This window comes from Phascolarctos cinereus, unplaced genomic scaffold, assembly GCF_003287225.1.
Source record: "Phascolarctos cinereus isolate Bilbo 61053 unplaced genomic scaffold, phaCin_HiC Scaffold_726;HRSCAF=1367, whole genome shotgun sequence".
NCBI lineage: Eukaryota > Metazoa > Chordata > Mammalia > Diprotodontia > Phascolarctidae > Phascolarctos > Phascolarctos cinereus.
In genome coordinates, this window is record NW_027556098.1 from 398,362,747 (window position 1) to 398,380,222 (window position 17,476).

A 17,476-nucleotide genomic window follows, 5' to 3' on the forward strand; every position below is an offset into this window, starting at 1 on the left:
CCATATCCCACCCCCCCAAAAAACCTTGTTATTCCCTCTCATTCTCTCTCTCTCTCTCTCTCTCTCTCTCCCTCTCTCTCTCTCTCTCTCTTCTCTCTCTCTCTCTCTCTCTCTCTCTCTCTCTCTCCCTCTCTCTCTCTCTCCTCTCTCTCTCTCTCTCCTCCCTCTCTTCTCTCTCTCTCCTCCTCTCTCTCTCTCTCTCCCCCCCTTCCCCCTCTCCTCTCTCTCTCCCTCTCTCCTCTCTTCTCCCTCCTCCTCTCTCCTCTCTTCCTCTCTTTCCCCTCTCTCTCCCTCCCTCCCTCTCTCTCTCTCTCTCTCCCTCTCTCTCTCTCTCTCTCTCCCTCTCTCTCTCTCTCTCTCCCTCTCTCTCTCTCTCTCCCTCTCTCTCTCTCTCTCTCTCCCTCTCTCCCCCCTCTCTCTCTCTCTCTCTCTCTCCCTCTCTCTCTCTCTCTCTCTCTCTCTCTCTCTCTCTCTCTCTTGCAGAACATAAGCTCTCTGAGGGCACAGACTTGTATTTTTTTTGTTCTTTGTATTACCAGTGCCTATTAATATATGCCTGACACATACTAGGCAATTAATAAAGTGCTTGCTGATTAACTAATTGAATAAACTGATTCAATCACTCAGTCAAGGCTTCCTAGTGTCTGACTTAAAATACCTTTGATGCTGTAGTGACAAAGCTCAGGTTCCAATTTCCATAAGCAATACCCAGAAGCTGGGGTAGGGAAAGGTTTCTTGGTAAGAGTTAGGGGTGCTGTCTCAGCAAATTGTGGTGTCAATTTCTGAGATTTCCTACCCTGAAATGATTGATCCCCCCCCTCCACCATCCCCTTTAATGAGGCTCACTGTCAGTATCTTTTTACCTGATCCCCAGGATGTCGTCTCTTTGGCCTGTTAAAATTTCTTTCCCTTGGCAGCAAACATACATTTTCCCCTTTTTGAATTCATCTCACCAGACAAATTAATCTGAGACTAGATTATTTTATGAAGAACCATAAATCTTTTTTTCCAAGATAAGCATCTGTCGTGTCAGATTAGTAATGTCCAATGTTCTGTGAATTAATTTGCTAATCCCTCTAATACTGCCCTAGCAGTTTAACTTTAGTAATAACAAATCTAATTTGGAATAAGTGGGAAATTGTTTTCTCATCTGTGTCCCTATAGTGACATATATGGAAGAGATGACATTAAATGAATACTGTATATTAAATTCTATTTTGATGATGGCTTGTGAGTTTATTGGGGGAAGGGGGAAGATGCTTTGAATGCTCCTCCAGGAGGTCTGACACAGATGATGGATTGCCAGCTTTGTGTGCGTCCAGATTCTTCAATCTCAACTAGGCTTCCTTGCTGAGAGTTTGCAATGTGTGAGAAAACAAACCCATGGAGGTCCCTCCAAGATCTCTATTGGGAAATGCTTTCTGTCCTGGATTTCTCTCTTGTCTCTGGCTCTAATACTGAGCCCAGTGCTTGAGACATAGTAGGTGCTTTAAAAAGGTTTACTGGTTAATATAACCCCAACTTTGGAGTCACTAGATGGAGTTTCAAGTCCAATTTTTTGCCACTTACTATATGCATGAACTTGGGTAAGCCAATTAACTTCCTTAAACCTCAGCTTATTCACCTGTAAAATGGAAGCAGTGACCACAGACTGGATGATCTCTGCTACATCTATGACCACGTTGCCAGATGGGTGACAACTTTCTGCTGAGATACCCTGGTCTTTCCCATTGGAAGGAAACCAGTAAATCAGATGGGTTGGGGAGGGTTGGAGTTGATGATTTGGAAATCAAAACCATCCATTCTCTACTGATCTAAATTATCAGAAAGAAGGGCACGTGTTGAAATTTGAGAACAATATGCAGGCATCTGAGACTAAGGCAGGGGGTTATGGTAGCCAAGGTGAGAAAACAGGCCAAGAGAAACAGAATCACTTGTTGTCCTACTGGTACCCCATGAAGGATATGGATCTCAGGGCCTAGACACCCCCAACCATATCAAACTGAATATTTTGAAGAAAGGATCAGATCTGCAGGCTCCCATTTTATGGCAGGGCTCTGTAATTCTTACATTTTATGGGGTTGGCAAAAAGTTGTTGTTTACATAGAATGTATTTGGGCTGCGCCCATCCATGGACTCCCAAGCTGTTATACTGTATGTGACTGATGCTGGTTAACAAAGGCAAACAAAACTGGATGTGAATTGTAAATAGCCAAAGTGTGCCCCACAAGGATTGGAAGCTCAAGGATATTTCTAAGCTTCTTCCGAGCTCCATCTCTGTGCAGAACAACTATGGATGCTGTGGCAAGGGCTTTTATCCCTGGAGAACTGAGGGGATTTCTGCCTCTTGTGGAGCAAGGAATGAAGCCAAAATAGCCCTGCAGAAAGCAAAAAAAAAAATGCAAAGGTGTGGAACAGGGGCTGGGACCAGAGGAAAAAAGGGAAAGAAAACCTCACAAATGGATATTTAATAATCTTGAGCCGTAAGTATGAATCATGACTACCCCAGCACAAATAGGAAGCTAATGTCTACGAGAACCACCTCCCACCAAAGCCTAGTCCATCACCCTCCTACTCAGCACATTTACCTATTATTCATCCCCTGATGATATGTTTAATGTGCTCTTAAAAGACTCCTGGAGGGAAAAAATATCCCACACTTTCAGTCATTGTTATTTAAGTGCTTAATCTGCTCTCAACAGAATGGAAGGCTTGAATTGGACAGTTGTTGGAGATTTGGATGAACCACATTTTTCAAAATGGGAACCACCCCTATCTGGGTTTCTGTGAGCCCTTGTGGTGTAATATTTTTGTGTTTGCCCTTTCAATGAGTGCAAGAAGACTCTGTAATGAAGTTTTGTGTTTGCTTTTTGGGTGATGTTTTTAACCTATCCTCAAGCTTCCCTGTTACTGTGAACATTCCCTGAATCCATTGCAAATCCATTAGAGGCATGACTCTGGGAATCTGAAGAAAACCTTAATGGCTCCATAAAATTCTATCATCGGATGCCTAGATTTGGATTTTTCTGGCTATCTACAAGACAGACTACTAGAGTTACAAGAGTTTGTGACTACCACTCTCCTCCTTTCCCATCTACCTCACAGCATTCAACCCAAGACTCTAGTCCCTCACTACCTCCCATGGACACACAAAGTAGACCAAAGCACATTTTATAAACTCCCATTGTTCAGCTAGCATCCCAGGAAGACATGATCTGTTTCTAACTTTGGGCCAAATCACGCATCAACTTATGTACGTGCATGCACAAATGTCACCAAAATCACACACTTTTCTGCTTGTAGCAGAACCAGAGTCACACCAGGTTGGCTGCTTATGCTATTCAGACTTACACTGGTCATAAGTTGGTACAAAAAATAGACACTCCTCACTAAAGGAGCAACAACACATTGTTCAAAAAACCAACTTCCCAGCCCAAACCCCGAAAGAGATAAAGAGTACCCGAGGGCTCCAGAATCCGTGGTGGCGTGATGTCTTTGCCATTGCTGTTGGGAACAGTGGAGGCTTCTGTTGTGCTAATCCTACCCGGATAGTTAGGGTTGTTCTTAATAATCCCAGGACTAAGGGACTCCATGAATCCCTTAGTTTGTAGAGTGACATAGCTTGTGGTAGTGGTGGTGGTAGTGGCCACAGTTGTCTTTCTGGTTTGTAAAATGGAGACAGTGGTGGGGCCATAAATCCCAGGAGATGTGCTAGATTCTACAGACTCTTCTTCCCCTGTGGGACCCCAGGCAATGAATTCAGTTTCCACTGTGGGTTTGTTCCCTCTGAAGTCAAAATTATTCAAACTATCCCCTTGTAGATGCCTTTTGTCTCTTCTTAAAGGTTTCTGCTGTTCTATGCTCCCACTGCCCACCAAGGACGGAATGGAAGGGTTGAATTTGGCAGCTTCTGGGTGTTTCGATGGCCCACTTTTCAAAGGGATGTCCCCCTGGTCCCTGGTCCTGTGGGTCACTCTGGAATGATATGTTCGTATTTGTCCATGTGCACGCTCAGGACGGAATGAAAGAAGGTTCCATAAAGGGGTAGGGATCTTCGTTGCCAGTCCATTCTTAAAATTCCACAATCTAGGATTGTGGAAAGGCCGAGGCAAGAGCCTGAACTCTGGGCCTTGGGCTAGAGATTCACAGGTGGGGAAATCCATGGCTAGTTGAAACATGGCTATAAGTATCCAAGCATGGCTTCCTATAGGGCAACCCGACCAGTGGACAGACATCGAACTATATCAGAGAAAGAGAGAGAAAATTATTTTGGTGATACACTGGGTTACAAGCCATCCATCCATCCATCCATCCATACATACATACATACATACATCCATCTATCAATCCAACCATTTATCCATCCATCAGCATTTATTGGGTGATGACTATATGCCAAGCATTATATTTGCCACTATGGATACAAGAGCAAAAGAGACATAGTTCCTTCCTTCAAGTAACTTACATTCTATTAGAGAAGAAAATGTGTGTGTGTGTGTGTGTGTGTGTGTGTGTGTGTGTGTGCACGTGCACTCGTAGGGGGGGTGGGATGGAGTAAGAGAGAGAGAGAGAGAACAACTTTATATAGAATACAGTACATGGTGGTTAATGAAGGAGTCGGGAGCAGTTGAGGGGATTCAAGAAAAACTTCATGTATAAGGTAGTAATCGAACTACATCTTGAAGGAAGTGAGGAATTCTAAGAGGCAGAGGCACAGGCACAGGCAAGAAGGTATTATGTTCTAGGCTCTCCTCCCTTATGACTTCATTTATCTATCTGTTTTTTTTCTTCTTTTTAAATTTTGCATTTCAATGATAATAATTATTCTCATTATTTATATAACACCTTAAGGTTCACAAAGCGCTTACATATTTTAACTCATTTGATCCTCACAACAACCTTTGAGAGAGCTGCTATTATCATGCTTATTTTACAGAGGTGGAAACTGAGGCATGTGGGGGTTAAGTGACTTCCCAGAGTCACACAGCTAGCATCTGAAATGGGATTTTAATTCAAGTCTTCTTGACTCCAAGTTCTCCAAGCTGCCTCCAATAATGCTAATGATAATTTTAAGGATAAGGACTGGACATATAACATCACTGATTTCCTCCTGGGTGAGGAAATTCCCTCTACCAATAGAGATTGACATTTTCTTTGTAACTGATAGTCTTACAGAATAAAGCCTAAAATATTTATGGTTCAAATGACTTGCCTAGAGTCATGTGCCAGCATGTGCCAGAGGCAGGGTTTGACTCCAAGCCATCCTGAGTCTGTGGCTATTTTTTCCAAACATTATGGCATAATAATAGGTAGCTATTGTATAGAGCTCGAAGGTTTGCAAATGCGTACATATATTACTTCATTTAACCCTCACAACAACAGAATAAAATAGTTGTTTCTATTTACAAATATTTCTATTTTACAAATGAGGAAATTAAGGCTGATAGCAGTTAGGTGACTTATCTGGTGTCCCACAACTAGTGTGTCTAAGTCAGGACTGGAACTCATACACTTTTGACTCCAAATCCAATGCTGTGTTGACTGTACCACCCACAATTAATTATAGTAGTAATAATAATAATTAAAATATTAATAACAACATTAATAGAGCACTTTAAGGTTTTCAAAGTACTTTACAAATATTATCTCATTTGATTCTATCAACAACTCTGGAAGGTGGGTGCTGTCATTATCACCATTTTACAGATGAGGAAACCAAGGCAGAGAGAAGTCAAGTGATTTGAACAAGGTCACGTAGCTAGTAAGTGTCTGATATAGGATTTCAACTCAATTTATCCTGAATCCAGGTCCAACACTCTATCCAATGTATAATCATAATGACATAGTGTTTTAAGGTTTCTTTCAAGTGCTTTGAATCATCATTTTTTTACTAAAAAACAGTTAACAATCACTTTTATATGAAGATGGCCTTTCTCTCTCAAAGAAGATTCATATCCATCATTTTCTTTAGCTCCACAGTATATCTTAGAGCCAAGTAGGATGTGGATAAACTTATGTCCATTGTATCATAGTGAAAACTAGGACATGAAGCTCCTAGGTAGGTTTCTTTGCTCTTATCCCATGTCTCATTGCATTAACCTAATAGGCCTAGCTCCCTTACAAATATAGGCATATGTTTACTGTTGCCTGAATAGAACTACTTTAAATCAGGATCCTCCCATAAAATATGGAATATTTCAGCACTTTCCAACCTTATATTTCATGAATTATTCACCCTGGACCTTACTCACAGTAAATTATATCTTTCCAATTAGACAATACAGCTATGCTCAAGTATTTACTTTGTTGGCATCTCAGCTCTTTATATTTATTTGGAGTACAGATAAATGCTTTGTGAACCAATCAACCATGCCCTCCACTCCAAGGAAGACTTAACAGAGGACAATGTGTCATTCACTTCTGTTTCCTAAGAAAGCTAGAAAATTATAATGGTAGGCTTGGCTTTCTGATCCCTGTTAAGTATGCTATGATATCCTAGTGGACTATCTGAGAGGTGATGCTATCTATTCTCAGCAATAGCTGAGTTTCAGAGAGGGCGTGAGCAGGGACAATAATGAGGAAATTAGACAACTTAGCTTCCAAGGGCCTCTTAATCAGTGCACAGAGTAACCTCATTAGCTGAAAGTAAATTCACAAAATATGTGATATTCTCATATGCCAGTGAAAGTTACATGATACTCTAAAACAGTGGTTCTTAAACTGTGTGTGTCTGTGTGCGTGTGTCTGTGTGTCTGTGTGAGTGTGTGTGTGTGTGTGTGCGTGTGTGTGTGTGTGTGTGTGTGTGTGTGTGTACGTGATGAAGCCTGCAGACTTCTTCTCAGGACAATGTTCTTAATTAAATGCATAGAAGAAAACATATAAGATTATAAATTATAATAACTATACTAAAATGGCATAAAATATATTTTTAAAATAAATTAATTGAATCTAGTTAAGAATATTTTTGATTTGGGGCAGCTAGGTGGCACAGTGGATAGAGCACTGGCCCTGAATTCAGGAGGACTTGAGTTCCAATCCAACCTCAGACACATACCACTTACTAGCTATGTGACCCTGGGCAAGTCACTTAACCCCATTGCCTAGCCAAAAAAAAGAATGTTTTTTATTCAAATAAGCATTATTTTTAAAACACTTGCTATAAATTCAGATTAAACCTATCTCTGTCACCAACGGTATTATAGCTTATTCGTTGAGTGTTGACTGTGTATGTTCAGATTCTATATATGAATCACCAAATCCAGATATGATACTAAATGTTCCACTGGGGGAGGGAGGTAGGAGGGAAGTTGGTCAGTGTGTTTGTAGATCAATAAACTCTTATTATATCCTTCAAAAGTCATTAAGAATAAAATTGTTCCAATTCAATTCAGTCTTTTATAGGGGAGGGTATTAGGAGAGGGGAGAGGACCTGGGGTATTAGATGGTTTTTTTCAAGATGTTCCTACTTTTACTACTTCAACGATCTTATTGCCAGAGTGCAATCTCTCTGTTATTCAGTAGATGGTCTTCCAAAACTTCTGCCAAAAAAAATCAAAGCAACAACATCCCAATCCAGTAAAAATTCTGTGTACCTTCAATGCCTACTATGTACTAGGCACTATTCTCAGTGCTAGGGATACAATTAATAAAAAAAAAAAGACAAAAAGAAAGAGGGAAGGAAGGAAAGAAAGAAAGAAAGAAAGAAAGAAAGAAAGAAAGAAAAGAAAGAAAGAAAGAAAGAAAGAAAGAAAGAAAGAAAGAAAGAAAGAAAGAAGACAAAGGAAGGAAGGAAGGAAGGAAGGAAGGAAGAAAGAAAGAAGAAAGAAAGAAAGAAAGAAAGAAAGAAAGAAAGAAAGAAAGAAAGAAAGAAAGAAAGAAAAAGACAGAAAGAAGGAAGGAAGGAAGGAAGGAAGGAAGGAAGGAAGGAAGGAAGGAAGGAAAAAGAAAGAAAGAAAGAAAGAAAGAAAGAAAGTTCCTGCCTTCAAAGAGCTTATGACCTAATGGATTGTAGTATAATCACAAGCTGAAAATGGATTTCTCTAAATCTAGTCGATCTAAGATAACAGTTAGACTTCGATAATAAGCATATAGTCCATGGGCAGGCACTGTCTTTCTTTTTTACTAATTGTATCCCCAGCATTTAGAACAGTACCTAGCACATAGTAGGTGCTTAACCAATGTTTACTGGATTTGGATGTTTTGTTTTGTTTTGTTTTGTTGCAGCAGTTTTGGAAGACCATCTACTGAAGCATAGAGAGATTGTACTCTGGAATTGAGATCCTTGATGGAGGAAAAGTAGTAACATCTTGAAAAAGCTATCTTTTCATCTTGAAGAAGCATCTACCAAAGTTTTCAGGCTGCCAGCAAAGCCCTCAACAACAACAGAAACAATTCAGCAAGTGTTTATTAGGTGTTCAGTACATGAAAGGCATGAAGGATGTCGTAAAATTCATGTATGAATGAAATGAATATTGGTTAGCCACATGACAATTTTGAGTAATAATGCATGGTAATAACAATAGTAATAATAGACTATAGAATAATAGAATAATAATAATAGTAATAATAGAACAATAATAATAGATGGTAATAATGATAGAATAATAGTCCATATGTTCATTTGGTTTCTTCAAGAGGTCAGGAGAAAGAAAAGATTGATTGTCTGAATGCTGGATAGAGGCCCTTAGGCCCTTAGACTCTTGGGTGGAAATATAATGTCGTGATATGCATTGCTGCCCAAGGAAACTAGTGATCAACAAGATGAGATCTTAGATCCAGTTGGAGGATTTGGGTATGAGTACATGCAAGATGAAGAGAATATAAACACAAGATTAAAAATATTTCCCACCTTCGGTTCAATTAAATAAACACATATTAAGCATTTACTACGTTCAAGGCATTATTCTCAGAGCTGAGGAACATCCATTACCGTCACCAACAAAATTAGTCCCTCTCCTTTAGAAGCAGGAATTCTACACACACAAAATCTCTAGCATCAGACCTCCTCTTTGCTCATGCAGTTACTACTTTAATTCAAACCCCACTTCTCTATGCTGTTATTGAAACAGCCTCCGAACTGATTTCCCTGACTCAAGTCTCTCCCTACTCTGGTCCATCCCACCACACTACTGTGAAAGTAATTTCCCTTAAGCCCTTGCCCGACCATGTGGCTCTGTTATTCAATCATTGGCTTTCTATTGCCTTTAGAATAAAACATAACCCCTCTGTTTAGCCATTGAGGCCCCACACAACCTGGCATCCATCTATCATTCCAACCTCACTGGATATTACTTCCCCTTCCCTCACCTTCACTCTCTGATGCAGTCAAACTGGCCTTGTAGAGAATATTCTGAATCCCATATCAGTGCCTTTACACTGGCCATCCACCATGACTGGAAGGAATGTCCTCTCTCCTGTCCTCCATCTTAGAGAATTCCTCTCTTTTAAAATGTAGCTCAGGCTGCATCTGTGTAACAAAAACTTTATTGATCTTCCAATTCTGTCCCTTTCCTTCCAGAGTACTTTGAATTCAATTACTTTTGAGAAATGTACATTTATCAATAGGACATCTTGTTCACACATGTACATATATACACACACATATATGTGTGTATATATGTATATAGCTCTACATACATATACATGAATATGCATATGTATACACACACCTGTATGTTTCAGTTGTCTCCTAGTTAGAATATAAGCTCATTGTAAGCGAGTGTTGCTTAATTCTGTGTGTTTGTATCCCTAGTACCTGATTCTTTGCTTGGAAACTGCCGTTGCTGTTTAGTCATGTCTGACTCTTCATGACTCCATTTGGGCTTTTCTTGGGAAAGATACTAGAGAGATTTGTCATTTCCTTCTCTAGCTTATTTTTTACAGATAAAGAAACTGAGGCAAACAGGGTTAAGTGACTTCTCCAAGGTCACACAGCTAGTACGTGTCTGAGTCCAATTTGAAGTCAGGTCCAAATTTGACTCCAGAACCTGCACCAGCCAGGTGTCCTAGTAGCGACTTAGTAAATGTTTTATGATTGATTACATTCCATAGGGGTGGGGATAAAATGCATACACAGAAAAGTGACAAAAATATATATCCAAAGAAATACACGTAATTTCAAGATGGAGAGTAGCATAATTGGACTGTGAAGGTAGAGGATGAGCATCAGGAAACACTTGTTTATGAAATGGCACCAGAGCCAGGAATTCCACAGAGAGCTTATGTTCTACCTCCATTCCATTATGAGGCATTGGAATATCACATGAATTAAAAAATAAATCACTCTGTGCATTGGTTGTCCCTAAAGACCACCACCACCATGATGCAGAGAGAAGGAAACTTGTATTAATGAGAGCTAATCACCAAAAAGTACTACTCCCCAAATAATAAAGCTTCCTTTTCTTTTTTAATCACAATGAAAATGCCTGGTTGCAAAAACTAGATATTTCCCATTATGCTAATGAGGTTAGATGGTGTTGGGGGGGAGGGGAAAGAAGGGGGGAGTTTCTGGTTGTCTGAATAACTTGCTTTGATATTTACAGAAATAAGCATCACATCCACCGCCTTCTAAGAGATTTAGGTCAATTTGCAATTCCCCCATCAGTACACTGGCATCACAAAGGGTAGCACAGCTTCGGCTGGGGGATGACCCAGTAAGGATCAGAGATGTGTCAAGAAGAATGAGCATTCCCTACAGCCCTCAGAATGGGGTGGGAGAGTCAGGGAGAGAAGAGGTGGAAGAATGCTGGCTGATATCAGGCTAATAAGATCACGAGTGTAGCAGGTGCAGTCAGACAGCTCTCCCAGGACATTAATGGCAGGCAAAATAAAGAAATGCTCAACTCTAACCACCCAACCATTAGTGGCATAGGAGATATCGCCCCAGGAAATTAAAAACCCAGTGCCTGCTGGCCTGCCCCAGCATAACTTTGCTAACAGGATATTTTTTGTGAGATTTCACCAATCACCAGTGGTAATTGGTTACCATAGAAACTCCTCCATTTCCACATCACCCAGTTGTTTTTTTTTTTTTCAGGGGGGAAAAGAAGACTGATCCCAAACGCAGTGAATTTGGTTATTTAACAGTCCCCTCTCCAACCTCAGGCCAGCTTCTTGTCTTTTTAAATGACTGACTTTTCCCAAGAAAAGAAATAAAAATGAGACGTGAAACCTAGAATAGAGAGCAAGCATAGGACCTCTGGAACCAAAGTTGGCTGGCTCTGAAGGCTGCCAGGGTCATTTGTAGGAGTTATTTGTCTAAAAAGGTGGGAAGGGAGAAGCAAGGACCTGAGCCCCTGGAAACCCTGAGCTGTGTCTTCAGGCCTTGCCAGCTTGCCTCCTTCTCTAGACCGTGGGCATGCAACTATATTTGGAACTGCACAGGCTCTGGCAACGTCTGCAGGCCAGTAGGCTTTTGGGCACAGAGAAGGCCTCGTTCTGCATGTGTTGTTCTAGATCTAGGGCACACACCATTGGAAACCCTCCTCAAATACTGTGGAGACAAATGCCACCGTGGGTCAACTAATGGAGCTGCAGGTGGGATGGCCAGGGAAAATCTCTTTTTTCTATGTTGACTGAAATACTATGTGGGACAAAGAACACTGAGCTTTGGAGCTAGGAAACCTGGATTAAAGTCCCACTTCTGTCTTTTGCCAGATGTCTGACCTAGAGCAAATCTCTTATTCTCCAGCCTGATATCTGTAAAAAGTAGAGAATAATTTTGCCACAACTGACCTCATTGGACTCTTGTGGGCAAAGTGCTTTGTGAGACTGGAAGTACTTTAGAAATGAAAGTTTAGTGTTTGCTATTTCAATGAGAATAAATATTATTAACATCAAATTATTCTCATCTTTTTCAATGAAGTTCAGCAAGAAATTTTCCCGGGACAAAGTAATATCCTGCTAATGTGTTTTTATATCTAATTATTATTCTTTTTTTTTTTAATTTAGCATCCTGTGCATTATGTAATTTTTTTTTTACAAATAATCAATAATGATAGCTGGCATTTATATAGCATTTTAAAGCTTTTGTTGTTGTTCAGTCATGTTTCACTCTTCATGACGCTATTTGGGATTTTCTTGGTAAAGAACACGGGAGTGGTTTTCCATTTCTTTCTCCAGCTCATTTTACAGATGAGGAAACTGAGGCAAACAGGGTTAAGTGACTTGCTTGGGGTGTCACAGCTGGTAAGTGTCTGGGGCTGGATTTGAGCTCAGGAAGATGAGTCTTCCTTATTCCAGGCCTGGAGCTCTATCCACCCTGCCACTTAGCTGCCCCTACTTTATAGCTTGCAAAGCACTTTACGTAACATTATTCCATTCTGCCCTCATAACAACCCTATGAGTTATCCCTATTCTGCAGTTAAGGAAAATGAGATTAAGAGAAATTAAGTGATTTGTCCAGCGCCATACAGTTGCTAATTATCTGAGAAGAGATTTGAAGTCAGGTTTTTCTGCTTTTAGTCCAGCACTCTTAACCATGATGACAGTCTTTTTCTGTAGCATAACCAAAAGCATTTCCAGGACAGCTCCAATAAGTAGATAGGATGTGCCCTTCATCCTTCATCAGCTGATTTCCTAAGCTAGGTCTCTATATTTTCAAGGCTTTTCATTACACACAATTTGGAAATTATGGATATTCAGTATGACAGCATCTATTAAAATGCTTTCAAAATTGTATGGGTAAATTTTATGTCTGGGTGACTATGGGAAACAGTTTTGTCTTTGATAATGCCCAAGTTCCAATTCAGTTAATTGGTTGAATTACCCAGGCTCTTACAGGATCTAGATTTGTAGTATAGAGATTCTCATCAGTTAGTTTATGAAGCATGATGAGTTTATGGTGCATAATTCTGGGATCCAGTCCCATATTTCTAAATTCTCAGAAAGGGCTAATTATTTGCAACCTTCAGTGATATGCTCCAGTTTCTAATCTGTCCTTGCACAACCTGCATTAATCAATGAGTCTCGTTGATTAATGATGATTGATTAATTAAAGCTTAATGATTAACTGAATAAATCTTATTTCTTAATGATGATTTTCATAATTTCTAGAATCAGTGACTCAGTCCTCTACTACTATTGTAAACTTTTCCATTGCTGTAAATAATTCCGCATGCACCAGCCATTTGTTTGATGTTTCCTTGTCAACATAGGTTGAGTCCATGTGGATGTTGTTATCATTATTATCACCATCAATATCACAATCATCATCAATATCATTATCAGTATTATCATCATCATCATCATCACTCTAATCACTACTATTATCATCATTCTTAATAATAATAATTATTATTATCATCAGTATGGCATAATAGATAGAATGATGATGTGAGTGAGGATGAGCTGGGTTCAAATCTTACCTCTGATACAAGCTGGACAAGTTATTTAATCTCTGAACCTTAGGTAACTATCTCTGTTAGTGATAGCAGATTCCCACATGAATGAAACCATAGTTCCTTCCAGTATTTTAGAGTGATCATTTTTTTTTCCCCACAGTCATTGTAGCTGCCATCATTAGGCAGCAAGGGATCACAGTGGATAGAGCACTAGGTTGGAGAGCTGAAGCCTTGAATTCAAATCCTGCCTCAGGCACTTACCAGCTATGTGACACTGGGCAAGCTATTTATCTTCTCTGTGTCTCAGCTTCCCCATCTGTGAAATGGGGTTAATAATAACACCTTATTCCCAGGATTGTTGTGATATTTGTAATGGGGTTAATAATAACACCTTATTCCCAGGATTGTTGTGATATTTGTAAGTCGCTTTGCAAACCTTAAAGCATAATATAAATGCTAGCTATTGATTTGGTGGTTGTTGTTATCATTACACCTGGCAATACCCAGTTGTGGAAAGTTGCAGAAAGAATCCTAGATTTGGAGTCAAAAGCTCTGGGTTCAAATCTTATCTAAGTGATTTACACCTTTATAACCTTGGATAAAATCCTTTTTTCCCTTTCTTGCTCTCAGTTTTGCCATCTGTAAAATGAGGGTATTGAGTGAGATCTCTCATGTCTGTACCAGCTCTCAGTCTATAATCCTAACATCTTCCCCAAATCCCCCTTTTACAAGGATATTCATTTTAATTCCAAGTAGCACATGGCTTTGAAGGACCAAAGGAATCAAATCTTTAATTTCCATGATTAAGCGATTCTGGAAGAGCCACCCCCACTGCCTTCCCATCCAGGATGCTGGTTGTACCGTACACCATTTCACAAAGTGAAATAGAACTCAACACGTCAGCAGAATGAAGGCACCACAGCTGCCAAGAGGACGGAACAAATAATCAGGGCTGGCATGAAACAAGTGCCCTGAAGGAATTCAAACTACCATTGGAGGGACAGCACCCCAGCTGAAAGGACTTCTGGCTGGGCCACACCTTCAGAGCCTAGTGCCAGGGGGGTAAATCTGCTCAAGAATTCAGAAGAAGGGGGCACAGGTGGTGTACAATGATCATTGGATTGATGGGCAGGACCTGAATTCAAATTATGGCTTTTTCTCACCTAAGTCAGGTCAACCAGCATGTATTTATTAAGCAGTTAATATGTGCCAAGCACTGTGCTAAATGCTGAAGATATAAAGATAGGTTAAAAAACAGTCTTCACCTTTAGGAACTTCTAATTTAAATAAACACTAAATGAAGGCTCTGAGTAGTTATTATAACCAAGCTCAGGCTCAAATAATAAACTAAACCAAAAAAAAGTCCCTTTCTCTACTTAGTAGACAAATGAAGGACCGTAACTACACTGTGTTGCACAGACCATAAAATGGAAGAACTCTATCACTTGTCTTTGTTGAAGGCAGGGCTTACTGGGGGATGGGCATGGGGAGAAATGGATCCAGTAATTGCTATGACTGGATACTCTTCCTGAAACACTTAATAATGGAAATTGAAGCTATAAAAGAGGCCTCTGGTCATCCAGCCCCATGCGCTATTTAGAATCAAAGTGAATATCCTCATTAAAAAAAAAAGGATTTTCAGAAGCTGCCATAGAGACTAGCCTGCTGCTATTTCATTAACACAGGGAATTCTAAGGTGAGGAAATCCTGTACCAGTTCAGATCAGCACCTTTTCTACAGCTTAATAGTTGTGTGCTGGAGAGTTGACTAGAGTATTGCCATCTTAAGGGACTTGCTCAAAGTCACACTGTTGAGGTTTAGGGTTTCGGGGTGCTGGAAGCCTGAAATCACAATACACAAAAGGATTTTGCCCAAGCCTTCTTTCAGCCAAAACCAAGGTTTATTAAATATTTGCCATATTGAGCAGACTCTTAAGGAATCTGAACATTAGTGAGCTAGTGTCTAGATTTTAAGAATCTGAGCACCTCAATGGAGACAAGATGGACCTTATATACAGAAAGATGGTGGGAGGGATCTAGGAGTGGCCAAGTAGTCTGCTAGGACTTTGAGGTAATACAATGCCAGGGAACTGGACCATGTGGCCAGGGGAGAATGGAGCCCAGCTAAGGAAGTGTCTGGGGGCCCTAGGGTGGTAAGACAATGGAGGGCTAGGGTAGGTAAAGGTTAACAGAACTGGGAGATTGGGTGTAGCCCAATAACAAAAGGCCAGTAAATGGGACTATAGTCTCAGGCAATGTCAGACATTTGGCCATGTAGTAAAGTCCAGGGTTTTTCCTTTCTGGGGTCCAAATCCTAACCCCATCAACACTGGCTCTGAAATCAACTCCTGTCCACTATATTGTGATATCGCTATAGAACAAATACAAAAGGTGTCACGATTTCATTTAAAAAAAAACTGAAGAGGCATATAGGTGGCACAGTGGATAGAGCACTGGCCCTGGAGTCACGAGAACCTGAGTTCAAATCTGGCCTGAGACCCGACACTTGGCACTTACTATCTGTATGACCTTGAACAAGTCACTTAACCCCAAGTGCCTAAAACAAACAAAAGCAAAAAATACGTTGACAAAGTAAAATAAAGGGGAATTTGCCTGTCTAGATAACCTAGACCTTCCAACTCTCCATCTCTGATCCTCTGATCTTATGCTTTCCCCTTATACTATTAGTATCCTGTCATGAATGCACAATGGAAGCTTGAGCAGAGAGAATGGAAAAGACTCTTATAGCAAGATGTGCCAGGGTAATATATTGATCAATCAATTAATACATGTTTATGAAATTCCAACTGTATGTCAAGCACTGTGTTGAAACTACAAAGACCAAAAAAAAATAGTTTTAACTATAAATTCTTTCATCCAGGAAAAATAAATGGAGGGGGGGTTGGAGGAAGATAAAGTTGTGAAAATGCATAAGAGGAAGGTCCATTTGGGTCAAAGGCTAGCTAGTCAGTCAATAAACATTCGTTAGGCACCTGCTATATGCCAGGCACTATGCTGAGTACTGGGGATACAAAAGAAGGTAAAAAAACAACCCCTTTCTCAAAGAGCTACCAGTCTGATGGGGTAGCCAATATGCAAACAAACTATAGGCAAGATAAATTGTAATAGTCAACAGAAGAAAGTAGGCCAATGGATACTCTGGTCAAAGGCACAATTACCTTACTAGGAGAGTCTTGCTTCTTTTCCTCTAGTTGTTGGAGTGGGAAGAGTACCATAGAAAAGCTAAACAAGGGAGTGGGCTTATACAGGCCAGCAGGCTAAGAGTCTTTGTTAAAGATGAAGGAAACAGCACCCCACCATGTCTATGCATTTTGGGCCTAGGCCATAGTCACCTTATCTTTGTTACAGTTTTGCTCTAGTGACATTCATTCCCTTCTAGGAGTATATTAAGAGGCACAGGAAGGTGTGGCTGATCATGACATTTTCAGGCTAAAACTGTGGAACTTCCCTGACTACGGCTCACCATTACTCAGCAGGTCAGCCACTCCCAATGCTTTATTTTTTTTTTCCTTCCAGGCACATGGGTCTTGAAAGGAAGAATGTGCCCCTTAGCCATCTTCTCCTAATTGCTTCTAAATCAGGGACCATTGTTCCGTCCCACTTTATTTTCTAGTTTCCAGGTTTCTGGGCTCTTTCCCTTTTACATTTTTATTGAAATATTTTCCCCAAGTAGAGTTTAATAAGATTCAGTGAGTCTAGATTCAATTCACTGCCTTCTGTATATTTTCTTCAGAGGAAGAATCACTGTCAATTAGGAGAGACAAAGACATCTCTGCTACTTAATGTTCCCACCTTTCGCTGGGTGGGGATTTTGCAAGATTTGCCTCACTCCCGTTAAGTAGCTGACATCGGACTTGCCAGAGGAGATGGAAAATCAGGACTATGATGAGAGTGTGTATGAAGTCTGGGGTGGAATCCTGATGAGGGTAGTATGAAAAGGGTTTTACTTGAGACTATAAATGTCCAGGCATCCTGATCTCCAATAGTTCACCAGGCTGCTACACCATGCCTTATAATTCTGGGTTACCCTGATTGACAGAGGGCCCTTACCTGGGCAACAAGGGCACACATCATGAAGGGGATCTCCTTGTAAGAGTTGCCAGGAACAACAGCCTC

General features: G+C 40.3%; 1 protein-coding gene across 2 annotated transcripts in view; it reads right to left on the reverse strand.

Annotated features, from left to right (window-relative positions):
• AJAP1 (adherens junctions associated protein 1) overlaps positions 1 to 17,476 on the reverse strand; it is a 270,071-nt gene that overhangs the window by 146,861 nt on the left and 105,734 nt on the right. For both annotated transcript variants that reach the window (XR_002322171.2, XM_020975313.2), the window contains exon 2: positions 3,461 to 4,239. Coding sequence is in view for 1 of the 2 variants with exons in the window: in XM_020975313.2 (XP_020830972.1) it covers positions 3,461 to 4,239 (779 nt within the window). In the remaining variant the exon portion in view is untranslated. The remainder of the gene's footprint in view (positions 1 to 3,460; positions 4,240 to 17,476) is intronic.